Source organism: Lepus europaeus, chromosome 9, assembly GCF_033115175.1.
Source record: "Lepus europaeus isolate LE1 chromosome 9, mLepTim1.pri, whole genome shotgun sequence".
Lineage (NCBI taxonomy): Eukaryota > Metazoa > Chordata > Mammalia > Lagomorpha > Leporidae > Lepus > Lepus europaeus.
This window is the reverse complement of record NC_084835.1, coordinates 71721828-71737269: the sequence shown is the minus strand read 5'-3', so window position 1 is coordinate 71737269 and position 15442 is coordinate 71721828. Positions and strand designations below refer to the sequence as shown.

Sequence of the window (15442 nt, the reverse complement as noted above, 5' to 3'; positions counted from 1 at the left end):
CCCTGGAATGTGTACGGACGACACTACAGCCATCCTCCAATGCCTGAATCCTGGTGCTGTGCAGGAAGGGCCCCTCCTCTTGTCCCCTTCATGGGGACGGGAGGACAGCCCACGCAGGGTCACCAGAGACTCTGGGCCTGGCCGGGACTTCCCAGGGCTCCTAAACCGTGTTACCTGTGGCTGCCTCCTGCCCCGTGGCCACAGGCGTCCATAGTGAGAGCTCAGCCAGCGTGTTACACGCTGGAAGAGACCTTCATTCTGGGCTTTGGCTCGGCCAGAGCCTCGCCTTGAAGGGCAGCAGCACGGGAACATAGTTCTCCCTGCAACGCTTCCTATCAAGTGAGCTGGCAATGGCTACCACTAGAATCTGGGTGCCTGGTTACCAGAGTTCCATGGTCTGTTGTGGCCCATCACCAAGGAAGTGAGGTCACTTCCTCCAGGTCCAGGACATGGACCCTTCCAGCAGGAAGAGCTCCCAAGGCCCTCTGGGCTGCTGACTGTTCCTCTCCTGCCCCGATGCCATCCCCTTGACTGTGCACAATTCTGCAAACACAGCCCCATCCCTCAGTGCCTGGGAGACCTGGATGGGGTCAGGATCCCAGGCTGAAGGGCACTCAGCTGGAGTCTAAACCTCCTTTTCCTATCATTTCCCAAAGACAGTAGCCTGCTTCTTAGGAAGACCCCTAAAATCCAAGCTAAGGTCAGTGAGGAAAGCCAAGGGCAGTGTCTTAGGCGCACCCTAAGTTCTTAGGCCATCTTCTGCTGCTTTCCCAGGCGCATTAGCACGGAGCTGAATCAGAAGTGGCACAGCTGAGCCACAAAGCGGCACCCCTATGGGATGCTGGCACAGCAGGCGGTGGCTTCACCTGCTAGAGCACAGCACCAGCTCCTGTGTGAGCTTTTATTTAGAATGCTGAGAGTGAATGGTGGAACTGGTGGCAAGGTCATGGCATCACCTGGAGTCTGAGTGACTCGTGGAAGCCCAGCCTGGGCCAGGGTCTTCTCCACTCCACAAGGGTGGCCCTCCATCCTGAGTCGGGTCTGGTCCTGATTGTTCCCATGCTCAGACGCTGCCCCCCAGTCAAAATCTCTAAGCTGGAACCAGTGTTTGCTCTCTGTCCTGCTGTGAGGACAGAGCTGCCTTCCCACGTCTCAGACACCCCCAAGCCTTCAAACACGAGTGTCAGCTTCAGCGGGCTCCTGAGCACCACACGGGTCCTCTCCCAGGACCTTCAGCCCCATGCTGCAAAGTCTGGCCTGCTTGCCACGGAGCCCCGCTGCTCTCCAGACCCTGACCCCGCCAACGGCAGTGTGTCAGAGCCATCGGAAACCTGTAGCCATCAGGGGTCTTTCCACAATTCTTTCCACCAATCTTTTTTTTTTTTTTAAGATATGTTATATTTGAAGGCAGAGTTACAGAGAGGCAGAGGTAGAGACAGAGAGGTCTTCCATCTTCTGGTTCACTCCAAATGGCCGCAACAGCTGGAGCTGCTCCAATCTGACCAGGAGCCAGGAGCTTCTTCTGGGTCTTCCACATGGGTGCAGGGGCCCAAGGACTTGGGCCATCTTCTATTGCCTTCCCAGGCCATAGAGCAGTAGCGGAATTAGATAGCCGGGACTTGAACCAGTGTCCAAATGGGATCCTGGCACTGCAATAGTCTTACGTTTCCTGCTCTGTCTCCTACTGAACTGGTCACATTCTGTTTTTACTGAAACTTCTATTTTTTATTTGCTTTTTTTTTTTAATTTTTTGACAGGCAGAGTGGACAGTGAGAGAGAGAGAGAGAGAGAGAGAGAGAGAGAAAGGTCTTCCTTTTGCCGTTGGTTCACCCTCCAATGGCCGCCGCGGTAGGCGCGCTGCGGCCGGCGCACCGCGCTGATCCGATGGCAGGAGCCAGGTGCCTATCCTGGTCTCCCATGGGGTGCAGGGCCCAAGCACTTGAGCCATTCTCCACTGCACTCCCTTGCCACAGCAGAGAGCTGGCCTGGAAGAGGGGCAGCCGGGACAGAACCGGCGCCCCGACCGGGACTAGAACTCGGTGTGCCGGCACCGCAAGGCGGAGGATTAGCCTAGTGAGCCGTGGCGCCGGCTATTTTTTATTTGCTTTATACTTTTTATTGAAAACAGTTGCAGACGAAGTAATTCATATTTTCCAGATCCTATTTCCCTTTCTCTCTCCTCAGGGATATTCAGTTACATTTTCATATTTATTGCCTTAAAATGTACCTTTAAATATCTCAGAGCATTATCTTATTTTTTAAAGATTAATTTCATTAATTTATGTGAAAAGCAGAGTAACAGAGAGAGACAAAGATTGTTATCTGCTGGCTCACCCTATACAATGCGTGCAACACAGGGCTAGGCCAGGCCGAAGCCAGGAGCCAGGAGCTCCATCTGGATCTCCCACCTGGGTAGCAGGGGCCCAAGCTTTCTGGCCATCTTCTGCTTTCCCAGGCTGTGAGCAGGATCCAGGAGCCTCTTGTGGATCTGCCACTTGGGTGCAGGGGCCCAAGCCCTTGGGCTGTCTTCTGCTGCCTCCCAAGTGCATTAGCAGGGTGCTGGGTGGGAAGCAGAGAGCTAGGGCTGGAATCCGTGCTCTGATAGGAAATGCTGGTGTCGCATGGCAGCGGCTTAACCCACTGCACCACAATGCTGGCCCTAGAGCATTATTTTAGACTTTGTTTTGTTTTTTGAAAGTTCCTCTTACCAACGTAAATGTAGGACTTTAAAATCAATTACTGGCAAGGCAAGTGTTTGGCTTAGCAGTCACTGTACCAGTTGGGAGGCCAAGTCCCACTTTGCAGGGCCTGGGTTCAAGTCCTGCCTCCACTCTTGATGCCAGCTTCCTGCTGAGGCACACCCTGGGAACAGCAGTGGTAGCAGATGTGGTCAAGTCCCTGCTGCCCACGTGGAGGAGCCAGACTGAGACCCAGGTGCCTGGCTTTGTCCCTGGCCCAGCACCAGCTGATGTGGGCATCTGGGGAGTGAGTCAGCAAATGGGACGACTGTCTGTGTCTCAAATACATAAATCAATGGATTACATCTGTTACTGGTGATTAAACTCTTCCATCCACTTATTAATGATGAACATACTGTCAAGTTTATTCATTCATCCATTTTATTATATTCAGCCTTTCTCCCCTTATTATGTGAAGGGAGAGTTTTTTTTCTTTTTTTTTTTTGACAGGCAGAGTGGACAGTGAGAGAGAGAGAGAGACAGAGAGAAAGGTCTTCCTTTGCCGTTGGTTCACCCTCTAATGGCCGCCGCGGTAGCGCGCTGCGGCCGGCGCACCGCGCTGTTCCGATGGCAGGAGCCAGGTGCTTCTCCTGGTCTCCCATGGGGTGCAGAGCCCAAACACTTGGGCCGTCCTCCACTGCACTCCCTGGCCACAGCAGAGAGCTGGCCTGGAAGAGGGGCAACCGGGACAGGATCGGTGCCCCGACCGGGACTAGAACCCGGTGTGCCGGCGCCGCAAGGTGGAGGATTAGCCTGTTGAGCCACGGCGCCGGCCAGTTTTTTTTCTTATTCAGTGATTTTCCTGATTCCATATAAACAGTGCCTTCCATAGTTGCTTGGCAAGTATGTGTTGGATGAGTAATATGCTTTCAGTTAATTCAATCTCCAACCCTTGTCCCAAATCAAGTTATAGAAGCCAGATTCCTTGGGGCAGGTACTGTGGTATAGTAGGTTTAGCATCTGCCTGTGACATGGACATCCCATAGAGGCACCTGGCTATTCTACTTCTGATCCAGCTCCCTGCTGATAGCCTGGGAATGCCGTTGAAGATGGCTTGAGTGCTTGGACACCCGTGTGGGAGACCCAGATGAAGCTCTTGGCTCCTGGCTTAGGATCAGCTCAGCTCTGGCTATTGTGGCCATTTGGGGAGTAAACCAGTGGATGGAAGACCTCTCTCTCTCTCTGTCTCTCCCTCTCTCTGGCTTCTAAATAAATAAATAAATAAATAAATAAATCTGAGAGAGAGAGAGAAGAGAGAGAGAGAGAGAGAGAAGAGAGAGAAAGCTTCCTCTTCCAACCTAGGAAAATCCCTCTCTATCCTCTCCCTGGAGAATCTCAAGTGACAAGTGCCATGCCATGTACTGGAGCTGGGTATGGACTCCCAGAGGATGAGAGCTGCTGAGCAGCGGGGCCAGGCCGGGCCCCCTCTGTTTGTTACCCTTTGACCCCAGTCCTGCTTTCCAGTTGCTTCTCTACTAGGCTGTGCATTCTTCACTGAGTCTAAGCCTTAAAACACACAGCTCTGGGGCCGGTGCTGTGGCCCAGTAGGTTAATCCTCTGCCTGTGGTGCCAGCATCCCATATGGGTGTGGGTTCTAATCCCAGCTGCTCCTCTTCTGATCCAGCACTCTGCTATGTCCTGGGAAAGCAGTGGAAGATGGCCCAAGTGCTTGGGCCCCTGCACCCAAGTGGGAGACCCAGAAGAAACTCCTGGTTCCTGGCTTCGGATCAGCACAGCTCTGCCATTGCAGCCATTTGGGGAGTGAACCATCGGATAGAAGACCTTTCTCTCTGTCTCTCCCTCTCACTGTCTGTACTCTACCTTTCAAATAAATAAATTAAATCTAAACAAAACAAAACAAAAAAAAACATGGCTCTCCCTGGGTCTTTGGGCCATCCTTTCTGACCCAAAGTGTAAATCATGTAAATCCCTTCTTAAACAAATTTATCATGTTTTTGTTTTCTAACCTGTCTTCTGTTGCACAGATACCGGCCACGACCCTTGTTACAGGTGGCAAAAGTGCACCACTTTTCACTCCTATGATCTCTTAGGAGGCAGACTTTCTTTTTTTTTCTGAAGATGTTTTAAGTGTTTTTTTTTTTTTTTAATTTGACAGGTAGCGTTACAGACAGTGAGAGAGAGAGAGACAGAAAGGTCTTCCTTTCGTTGGTTCACTCCCCAAATGTCCTTAAGGGAAAGTAAAATCTTCCATGTGCTGTGGCAGGCCGGAGTGACGTGTGCTCTCTGTGTGCCTCACTTGGGTAATCCTCCACCTGCAGTGCCGGCATCCCATATGGGCTCTGGTTCTAGTCCCGGTTGCTCCTCTTCCAGTCCAGCTGGCTGGGCCAGGCTGAAGCCAGGAGCCAGGAGCTTCCTCTGGGTCTCCCATCTGGGCCGGGCCCAAGTTCTTAGACCATCTTCTGCTGCTTTTCCCAGGTCTGTAGCAGGGAGCTAGACTGGAAGTGGAGCTATCAGGAAATGAACCGGTGCCCACATGGGATGCCTATATCATAGGCTACAGTTTTACCCGTTATGCCACAATGCTGGCCCCTGCCATAAATTTCTTACCTCACACGCCACACCAAAATAGGCAGTAGGCCGGATTTGGTGGTATTTTGCTAACCACTAATGTAGGTGACATAAAGATAAATCAGATGTGATATACATACAGGCACACATAGAAATATATAAAGATAATAAGTATGTGTAATCAACACAAAACAAATAAGCAAATAAATCAGTGTTGTCTTTGTCCTCAAGGAGCTCTATTCTTTTTATTTTTTTTAACCTAGAAACCTCTTATTTAAGGTATATAAACTTCATACATTTGATAGTGTCCTCATTCAGCCTAAACAGCGGTTTGTATAGGGCTCTACTGTACAGCCCAGGGAAGTTCTCCTGGTCCTTAGAAGCCTCCCGAGAGCTGCAGGCTTGTGGAGCCTTTCTGAAACGTGTAGATACGAGTTTCACTCTGATGCTTTTTTCTCCAGCTCATGGAAAACACCTGTTTGCCTCCCTTTCTCTCCGTTCACTTTGAGCTGACAATTTCCTGTTGGTGCCGAAGGAATTCAGTGGATATGTGTGTTTGCTGATTATTTTCCAATAATTTTTTGAAAAACATTTTATTTATTTATTTGAGAGCTAGAGTTACAGACAGTGAGAGGGAGAGACAGAGAAAGCGAGGTCTTCTGTCCATTGGTCCACTCTCCCAATGGCCGCATCGGCTGGAGCTGCACACATCCGAAGCCAGGAGCCAGGAGCTTCTTCCCAGTCTCACATGCGCATACAGGCCCCCAGGACTTTGGTCATCTTCCACTGCTTTCCAAGGTCATAGCAGAGAGCTGGAATGGAAGTGGGGCAGCTGGGAGGAGAACCGGTGCCCAGATGGGATGCTGGCACCACAGGCAGAGGATTATCCTACTATGCCATGGCACCAGCCCCACCCAATTCTTTTTTGTTGTTTTTCTTGTGCCTGTGTCTGAGTGAGTCCTGGGCCCTCAGACTATTCCTAGAGAAAGGAAGTGTTGGGTCTTCAGAGGATGTGTGTGACTTCAGGTAGGGAGAAGAGACCCGACTGTTGGTGGCTGCGATGTTCGTCACACTCACTGGCTGGGGAACATTCTAGAGGATGGTACAGCATGTCCTTTATTATTTTGACAGGTAGAGTTAGACAGAGAGAGAGAGACAAGAGAAAGGTCTTCCTTCCATTGTTTCATACCCCAAATGGCTGCTACAGCCGGTGCTGCGCTGATGCGAAGCCATGAGCCAGGCGCTTCCTCCTGGTCTCACATGTGGGTAAAGTGCCCAAACACCTGGGCCATCCTCCACTGCCTTCCTGGGCCACAGCAGAGAGCTGGACTGGAAGAGGAACAGCCGGGATAGAATCCGGCGCCTCAACTGGGACTAGAACCCAGGGTGCCAGCGTAGCAGGTGGAGGATTAGCCTAGGGAGCCACAGCGCCAGCCAAGGTACAGCACTTCTTATACAATTATGCAAGAGACGCACCCTGGTGAGGCCATTACAGATACCATACTTAATGCTCAGATAATGAAGTAATCTGAACAAATGATAGTCACCAAATGGGAGACATGGTCTTTTCATTTGGATATGTTTGATCCCCAATACTATTTATGAGATTCTCCAGCTGCTTCAAAAAGAACTACCTTATAAACATACGGGGGAGTTCTTTGAGTGTGAGAGAGAGAGCGAGGATAGTGCAAGCCAACCCTCCTCACATGAAGACAACAGTGCCCGGGCTGCATCTGTGCTCATGCTGCTTGGCATTCACTGTGGAGCTGGAAGCACTGGAATATTTTCCATGGTGAGGAAAATCTGTTTCACACGGTTTTTCCTAATTTCTGAGGTTCATTGTTTTGGTCTGAGATCCAAGTTAATTGGAGTCTGGGGACTCTTCTCCCCGGGGCCGTTCCTGGTGAAGGTCTCAGCCCCAGAGCTGATGACAAATTACAGCTCTTCTAGGCAGAGCTCAGCTGAAATACACGCCAGCCTCCCTCCTTCGAGTGTTCAGAACCGTTGACACGGCGAGCATCTGCAGAAATGCGTGGTCCTCCATCTGCATGGGGCCAGCTGCTCTCACTCCCCTTCACAGAGGGGCCACATGCTGCACCATGAGAAGCCGTGTGTGACTGTGGGAGGTCCTGTGTCAGCACGGAATCCCCCGGGAGAGGGGCTGCACACAAGCAGCGCACCAGGCCAATGCCAGACGGGAAGGAACACATCCCGCCCCTTGCCTGGTAACGCTCGTTCTGTAGAGAATTCACACAGCCGATGCTGATTCTCGCACATGTCAGACTTCGGTGGCTGTGCCTGTCACAGGAGAAAGCACCTGTGTTAGGCTCAGCCTGCTCAGAGTCCACGTGGAGGGGAAGTCTGCCTGGAATCGGTATTTCTGTTTGGGGTCTGTGTGAAAGATCCAGACGCAAGGTGTGCAGACATATGATCCCATTCTGTCAGCTCTCTCCTCCCGCTTCACTTTCCCGGGCTATACAGAAGCTCCTTGGCTTTATGCACTCCCATTTGTCTACTTTTGCCTTTATTGCTGGGACTTGGGGAGTCTGATCCAAAAAGCCACTGCCTGTGCCGATGTCTTGGAGTCCTTGCCCTGTGTTTTCCTCCAGTGATTTTACAGTTTCTCGACTTATGTTTAAATCCCTGATCCATTTTGAGCTGTTTTTTGTCGAGGGTATAAGGCAGGGGTTGTGGTGTGATCGGTACTCTTGTCTGACCAAACCCAGTAGAACACGGGGCACCATCATGTGCCCAAACTCAGTCAGCAGGTAGGACAACCCGTTGAACTTATCCTGTGGCTTGTGGTGGTTTGCTTCCTGAGCTATGGCCGTTTGCTGACTTTGTCGATGTCTGCACTGTCTGTGCCCTCACAGCCCAACCTCGAGCACGCTAACAAGAGGGGCCCGGAGCCCGGAAGGTCGTCAGGACCTGGGAGACTGCAGTGCAGCCTACAGGCTAACGCACACAGCATCGCACTCTTCCCTCCCACAGCTCAGCCTTCTTGTTTACAAAGCAAGTAACAGAAACATGTGCAGAGCTGACCCCAAAAAGGCTTAGTCAGCTGAAATCATTTAATGGCGCAATAGGCTTTATTGTATGAAGTGATGCAGAGTTCTTTGCTGTGATGTTTGCATTTCTACTCAAAGAACACTGTCAGGGTCTGGTTTCAGTCCCCACAGAGTTAATGTGTATTTATAAGATACAAAGTAAAAGTTTGATGTCCTTAAGTTAAAGTGGGAGTGAGCTAGACACATTTGAATGTTTCTTTGCTCCAGCTTTTAGTGTTTGAACATTAGTTGGCTGTGTCTAAACTTGACAGTTGCATTCTCTGAGTTGTAAGCCCACAGCCTTATGACGGACAGGTGGCGTCTGGAGCGGAGAGGATTACAGAACAGGGCAGTTAAAGGTGCTGACGGCCACTGTCAAGGGGCACCGCAGGGGCTGGTGCTGGGCAGTGCTGCACACTGGCCTCTGATCTGCTTAGGCCCTGTCCCGGGTCACTGCTGCCCTCGTGAGCGCTCAGCAAGTGTGCTATGATAGTGAGTGGACCACGCAGGCTGCACACGCACTCGTTGCTGGCACTCCCTGAACTGATGTGAGTGTGGTGTGCAGCAAATTTGTGCTCATGGTCGCTGACCGGCAAGGTCAGCCAGTCCCGCCGCATTTGTAGTTCACTGGACTGACGGCTCAAATCCAAGCAGTGGTTTTTCTTCTGAACTGATCTTTTGTCCAAAATGCACACAGTACTGTGAATACAGACGGCCAGCTGAACAGCCAGTGTAAGACCGAGGGGGGCGTGGCTTTACATTAGTGGTCTCTGGCTGCAGTAACAGACTGGACTTCAGGGAGTTTTGACCCGTGCTGAGCAGAGCCCCTCTGTTCGGGAGGCTGAGCATCTGGAAACTTCTGCCTGGCAGCACTGTCTCTCCAGGCTGGGGTGGGGCGGCCACCTTTCTGTGAGCTGACTTGCCAGGGAAAGGCCTGGCTCTCGCCAGAAGTTCATTGCATGCAGGTGCCTGTGCAAGTGCGGGCGGCTGCGCTCCTGGAGCTGCTCAACCTGCAGAGAGCAGAGGTGCAGCGGCGCGTGCAGCAGGGCCAGGGGCCGCGGAGACCACTGGGCAGAGCTCCAGGTCTGTGTCTGAGACACAGGACAGACGTGTCATCAGTCACTGTAGATGTCAGATTCTCTGTTAAATCCCAGAGCTTTCCTCGGTCAGTAATTCAGAACACTGATGGTTGGCAGTTCTGTGCGTCTAGCAATTTCTGTCACCCTGTGTATAACATAAGGACAATTACCCAACAAGAGGAAAGCAAACAGTAGGATATTTCATTAGGATGTAACCAAGTAATTGATTTATAATTTATAAAGCCAAATTGAAAGAACTGATTAGAATTTCCTTCATTTGTGCTCCAATGCACAAAAGTTCTTAGCTAGGGCCCACGGCTAACATAAACAGTGTGTAGCAGTTTAAGCCTGTATTTCTAGAAATGGGTGTTCGTATTTACAGGATTCTCCAACTTAGAAAGAAAGAAGAAAATCGGAAGAACTCAGCTCAGCAGAGGCCGGTTAGTGCTGGCGTGGGTCGTGTGTCCAGTATTCTGTATTTACCAAGTCAGGTGATTGTTCAAGAGACACGGGAAAGTGCTCTCCCTGAGATGCGGGCAAAGGCTATGTGAGAACCCGGAGCTGGGGGGAAGGTTCTCGAACGCTGGCCCCCAGACTGACACGAGTCTGTCACGCGTGGTGGTGGCACTTGTGGTCTCCCTTGTGCCTGCAGCGGCATGGTGGGTGGGAACGCCTCTTCGGCCACGGACTTCCTCCTGGCCGGGCTCTTCCCTGGGTCCCGGCACTCCCTGCTCCTCAATGCCGCCGTGGTCCTCGTCTACGTCCTGGCCTTCCTGGGAAACGCTCTTCTGATCGTCCTGATCCTGGGGGACGCCCGGCTGCACACGCCCATGTACGTCCTGCTCAGCCAGCTCTCCCTCATCGACCTGACACTGACCTCCACCATCGTCCCCAAGATGGCCACCAACTTCTTCACAGGGGAGAGGGGCATCTCCTGGGTTGGCTGCGGGACACAGAGCTTCTTCTTCCTGTTGCTGGGGATGTCTGAGTGCCTCATCCTGACCCTCATGGCGTATGACCGCTGCGTGGCTGTGTGCAACCCACTGCGCTACCCCGCCATCATGAGCCCCAGGTTCTGCCTGCACATGGTGGCTGGGTGTTGGGTTGGAGGCTCGGCCAGCTCCTTGGTTCACACAGTTTACCCTCTGCACTTCCCCATCTGTGGGTCCCGGGAGATCCAGCACTTCTTCTGCGAGGTCCCTGTCCTCATCAAGCTGTCCTGCGAGGACACGTCCGTGTATCAGTCCGTGGTGGTGGTGACCAGCGTGGTGCTGCTGGTCGTCCCCTTCGGTCTCATCACAGCCTCCTACACGCTCATCTTCCTCGCTGTGCTCCGCATGAGCTCCGTCAAGGGCAGGCGGAAGGTCCTGGCCACCTGCTCCTCCCACCTCACGGTGGTGAGTCTCTTCTTCCGCCCGAACATCTTCATTTACATGAGCTTCACCTCTTCCCACAGCCCAGAGCAGGACCAGGCGCTGTCTGTGTTCAGCAACGTGCTCACCCCGATGCTGAACCCCCTCATCTACAGCCTGAGGAACAAGCAGGTGCTGGCTGCACTCCGGAAGCTGGCGGGGAGGTGTGGGGCTTCCTAGGGAGCGGAGACAGCGACAGGCTGTGGGGGTGAGCAGAGCAGAGGCCGGGCTGGGGGAGCGGGCTGTGCTCGCGGCTTCAGGAGACCATGATGAGAGTTCTTTCTGAATGAAGTTTTGGCTGTGAGTCCCAGACCTCTGCAGGAGGCTGCTTTGCTTTTGTTGTAAATATCCCTGGAGCCTTATCAAGTCAGGAACCTATTACAATTCTTTCATGTTTTCATTAAATCGGCTCTGAAATCTCTAAAGTTCCTGCAAATACATTAGGAACCCATGCTGGGGTCACAAAATGGGTTCACCTTTGCCAAGTGTGTCTGGTATTTAGCAGAGCAAATCATTTTAATTCCAAAGTCCAATCTGCACCCTGATGGCATCTCCTGTAGTGCAAGATGCTCATGAAAGGGGCTTATTGAGCCCCAGGTGTGGGGTGCACCTACCGGGGTTCACGTTCGAGGCGTGAGCGCGCACTCTCAGGGCAGCGTCATGTGAGTATGCCTTTGCCTCACACGATGAGCTGCCATGATCTCCACAGCTAAACATGCACATTCCAGGCTCCAGCTTCCCTGCCTTGCAGGGGAAGGGTCGGACTCTGGGTCAGTGCACTGCACACCCCGGGGCCACTGTGTCCCTGGACAGCCACGTGGGCTTCTCTCCCTGTTCACTCTCTTCCCGTGAGGCCCTCCCTGACACCTCAGAGGGTCTCTTCCCAGACTTGCACCCCTCCCCGAGCAATCTGTCCACACGCAGCCGCACAGTTCTGTGCGTGAACCTTTCTTGTGGCAGCTGCCTGCTAGCTCGTGGGAAGTGTGGCAGTTGGAGCAATCTAGGAGCACCTCAGAGTAGAGATGTGCGGCCTGGACACGCTCGCCATCGCCCTGCCGGCTGCTCACTCCGTGAATCTGAGTCTGCTTCCATCAGTGGGTTCTGGCCCTGAGCGTTGTGTAGGGATGGAGAACAAAGTGTGCAACTGGGACTCTAGACTGGACAACAGCTTTAGTCTCCACCTCTGATGTTGGCCTTGGGGGTTGCTTGGCTAAGAGCAAGCTGCTTGTGCGTCTGTTTGCTCCTGAGATTGCAGTTGGCCGTCTGCCCACTCCCCACATGCTGGTCCCTCCAAGCTCCTAGTTCACATGCATTTAGTCATTGCTGCCACCAGCCTCTGTGGCTTCGGGACACAAGCTTCGTGTCCAGCTCTCTCACCTCAGTGCTGACCGTGAGCTTCTTAGTGATCCTGGGGTCTCCATCATGGATACGGTGACTGGATGGCCTTGGGATGATGTGTCCCTGGGGAGTGACGTGTCCTTGGGGAATGATGTGTCCTTGGGAATGAGGTGTCCCTGGGGAGTGACATGTCCCTGGGGAGTGACGTGTCCTCTGGGGAGTGACCTTGCAGCCCCCGTTTCACTGTCTGCCTCCTCAGTGTCCCTCCTCTGTGCCCCGTCAGCCTCCTGGGACACTCATTCTTCTCAGCCTCGAGTGCCTGGTTCACCCCTCTTTCCATGCATCCTCATGCAATGATCTTCTGGTGAGAGCCAGGCCTTTCCCTGGCAAGTCCGCTCACCGAATAGCAGCCGCCACACCCCAGCCGGGAGAGACAGTGCTGCGAGGCACCCAGCAGTGACTTTGACATTGGATCCTTGAGTGGTTCTTCTGTCTTTGCTTCTGAGGAAGTGTTCGGTGTTACAAGAACTCTTCCAAAAATTCATGGAAAGTGCAACAAAAACATCCATTTCTTTTAATACAAAACAGCTTTGAGATCTATGCATGGTTTTTCCACAATTCATAACTTTTTGAAGACCTCTTATATGCATGAAGTTCCAGTCTTTTTTCAAAAAAACATTTATTTATTTGTTTGAAAGGCAAAGAGAGTGAAAGAGACAGGGAGAGAGAGAGGGAGGGAGGGAGGGGGAGAGGGAGAGAGAGAGAGAGAAAGAGACAGGGGTGGAGAGAGAGAGAGAGAGTGAGAGAGAGAGAGAAGAGAGAGAGAAAGAGACCAGAGGCGGGGGTGGAGAGAGAGAGAGAGAGAGAGAGAGAGAGAGAGAATCTCTTCCATTTGCTGGTTCATTCCCCAGAGGGCAGCAGTGTGCAGGGCTGGGCCAGGCCAAATCAGGAGCCAGGAGCTTCTTCCGGGTCTCCCACATGGCTGCAGTGGCCCAAGCACTTGGGCCATCCTTTGCTGCTTTCACAGGTGGATTAGCAGGGAGCTGGACCAAAAGTGGAGCTTCCAGGGCTCCAGCCATGCAGGATGCTGGCTTTGCAGGGTGGCTTTGCCCGCTATGCCACTGCACTGGCCCTGCCAAGTAGCGTCTTAGGAATTCTGATTTTAACACTGGGCCAGCTGCCCACTACTCTGCCTTTTGCCCCATGAGAGATGTGGCTTTCTCTGTAAGCCCCTCAGAGCCCCTCCAGCCTCCACGTTTGCCAATTAGCCATTCAACAACAGCCCTCGGTCCCTCGCCATCCCTCTGTGGGGTGTGGGTACAGGTGGGCAGCAGCAGCCAATCCTCTGCTCGCGGTCGCCCCAGGTTATTCCTGGTTTGGGTCCTGCGTGGAGTCTCCCTAGAGCGTGGCGCGTGGGGGCCTTAGAAGGCAGAGCAGCAGCAACAGCCTACACTCTCGCGAGCCGGCCATGCAGGTGCAAAGACAAAGCGAGGTCTGGCTTGTCCTTGCTTCTCTCTGGATACCCCAAATCCAGCCCTCTTGACTGCTGACCTACCACTAGCAGTGGCCCTGGGCTTCCAGATGCTGAATGGACCCGTGGGAGGGACCAAACAGGCCTGGGGACCACTTTTCTAACCTCTCAAGCACCGTGTGCGGCAGGCCTGCCGTTGTCCACATGTGTGGTCCACAGGGGTCTGAACCTCCTGACCTTGTTCTGCTGATGGTCACAGGAGCCCTCTCTCGACTGTCTGGCGACTGGGAACTGCGATCGTGGGGTTCCGATACGCCCAAATCGGGGACCTGGGGGGATTTCTCTGTCGTGAGGGCCAGCTTCCACCTGTCCCCAGGGGCTGCTGCTAACCCCCAACTACTCTGCCTACTTTTCGGGCTTCGTTTGGCCTGCCTTGGTGAAAGGGTGGGTTCCATCATACGTGTTATTTCTGTTTTCTCTGCATTCTCAGGGAAGTCTGGTCAGCGGACGTGTTCCTTTCTGTGGCTGATGCTGCTCCTAGCGTGGGTCTGTCAGTCTCTCTCACGTGGCGTTCACTCTGTGTGCATTTTCTCTGCTACCAAGCAACGATGCTGCCATAAGTGTGCTTAGAGGTGATGTCTTAAACATTTTATTTATTTATTTATTTATTTATTTATTTTGACAGGCAGAGTGGACAGTGAGAGAGAGAGAGACACATGAGAAAGGTCTTCCTTTTCCATTTGTTCACTCACTCCTGGCCTCTATCCCTGTCTCTCCCTCTCTCTCTGTAACTCTTTCAAATAAGTATTTTTAAAAATTTTAAAAAATGGAATGTGGTAAAGCATGTGCCCCATCTCCTGGGGAGGAGACATAGACTCCTCCTGCCTCTGATAGGGACCCCAGGGCCCTGGGAAGGAAAGGAAGACCCCGCCTGACTTGGCCATCCAGGAACTCTGAGGGACGGAGGGTGGGACACAGGTTCGACGTCACCTCCAGATGTGGTTCCAGCTGCTGAACAGTGCCGCCTGCTCTGGACCTGTTTGAACACACTCCCCACTTCCACATGTAGCGTGAGCTCCGTGATTGGTTCCTGGTCAAGCCAATCATACTTTGGCTCTGGTGGCTCCCTGATTGGTTTATATATACTACCTCATTATCTTGCTACTTGACCAATCAGGTGAACTTGAACCTTTGGAATTGTGTAAAAATCCCAGCCAGGCAGTTTTTATTTTTTATTTTTTAAGATTTATTTATTTTAAAGTCAGAGTTACAGGGAGGGAGAGAAGGAAAGGGGAAGGAGGACAGGGGGAGAGGGAGAGAGGGGGAGAGGGGGAGAGGGGGAAAAAGAGAGGGAGAGAAAGAGAGAGAGAGAGAGAACTTCCTTCAGCTGGTTTACTCCTCAGTTGGCAGAATGGCGGGGGCTGAGCCAGGCTGAAGCCAGAGCCAGGAGCTTCATCTGGGTCTCCCATGTGGTGGCAGGGGCCAAAGCCCCCAGGCCATCTTCTGCTGCTCTCCCCAGGCACATTGGCAGGGAGCTGGACAAGAAGTGGAGCAGCTGGCACTCAAACCAGCTCCCACGTGGAATGCCAGTGACATAGGCGGTACCTTCCCCAGCCACTTGGGGAGCAGCCCTGTGGCTACGGGGAGGGGGGGCTTTCTCTGCCTCCTTCTTAAACCTTCGCTTTGCTCACTCCCTCCTTGTCCCAGTGCCTCACTCATCCCAGATAGGATCCAGCAGACAGCAGGAGCTGTGGCACCAAAGACTGCCGCACTCCTCAGAGAATCTGGCAGAGAAGAACAGTTGTAGCCCAGGAGACCACGATGCTCA

At 52.7% G+C, this 15442-nt stretch overlaps 1 protein-coding gene across 1 annotated transcript; it reads left to right on the top strand.

The window, feature by feature from the left end:
• Positions 1–10049: 10049 nt before the first annotated feature.
• On the top strand, positions 10050–10985 carry LOC133766327 (olfactory receptor 2L3-like). The gene has a single exon (XM_062200014.1). It carries the CDS (start codon positions 10050–10052, stop codon positions 10983–10985), a length of 936 nt encoding a protein of 311 aa, XP_062055998.1.
• The last annotated feature ends 4457 nt before the right edge of the window (positions 10986–15442 follow it).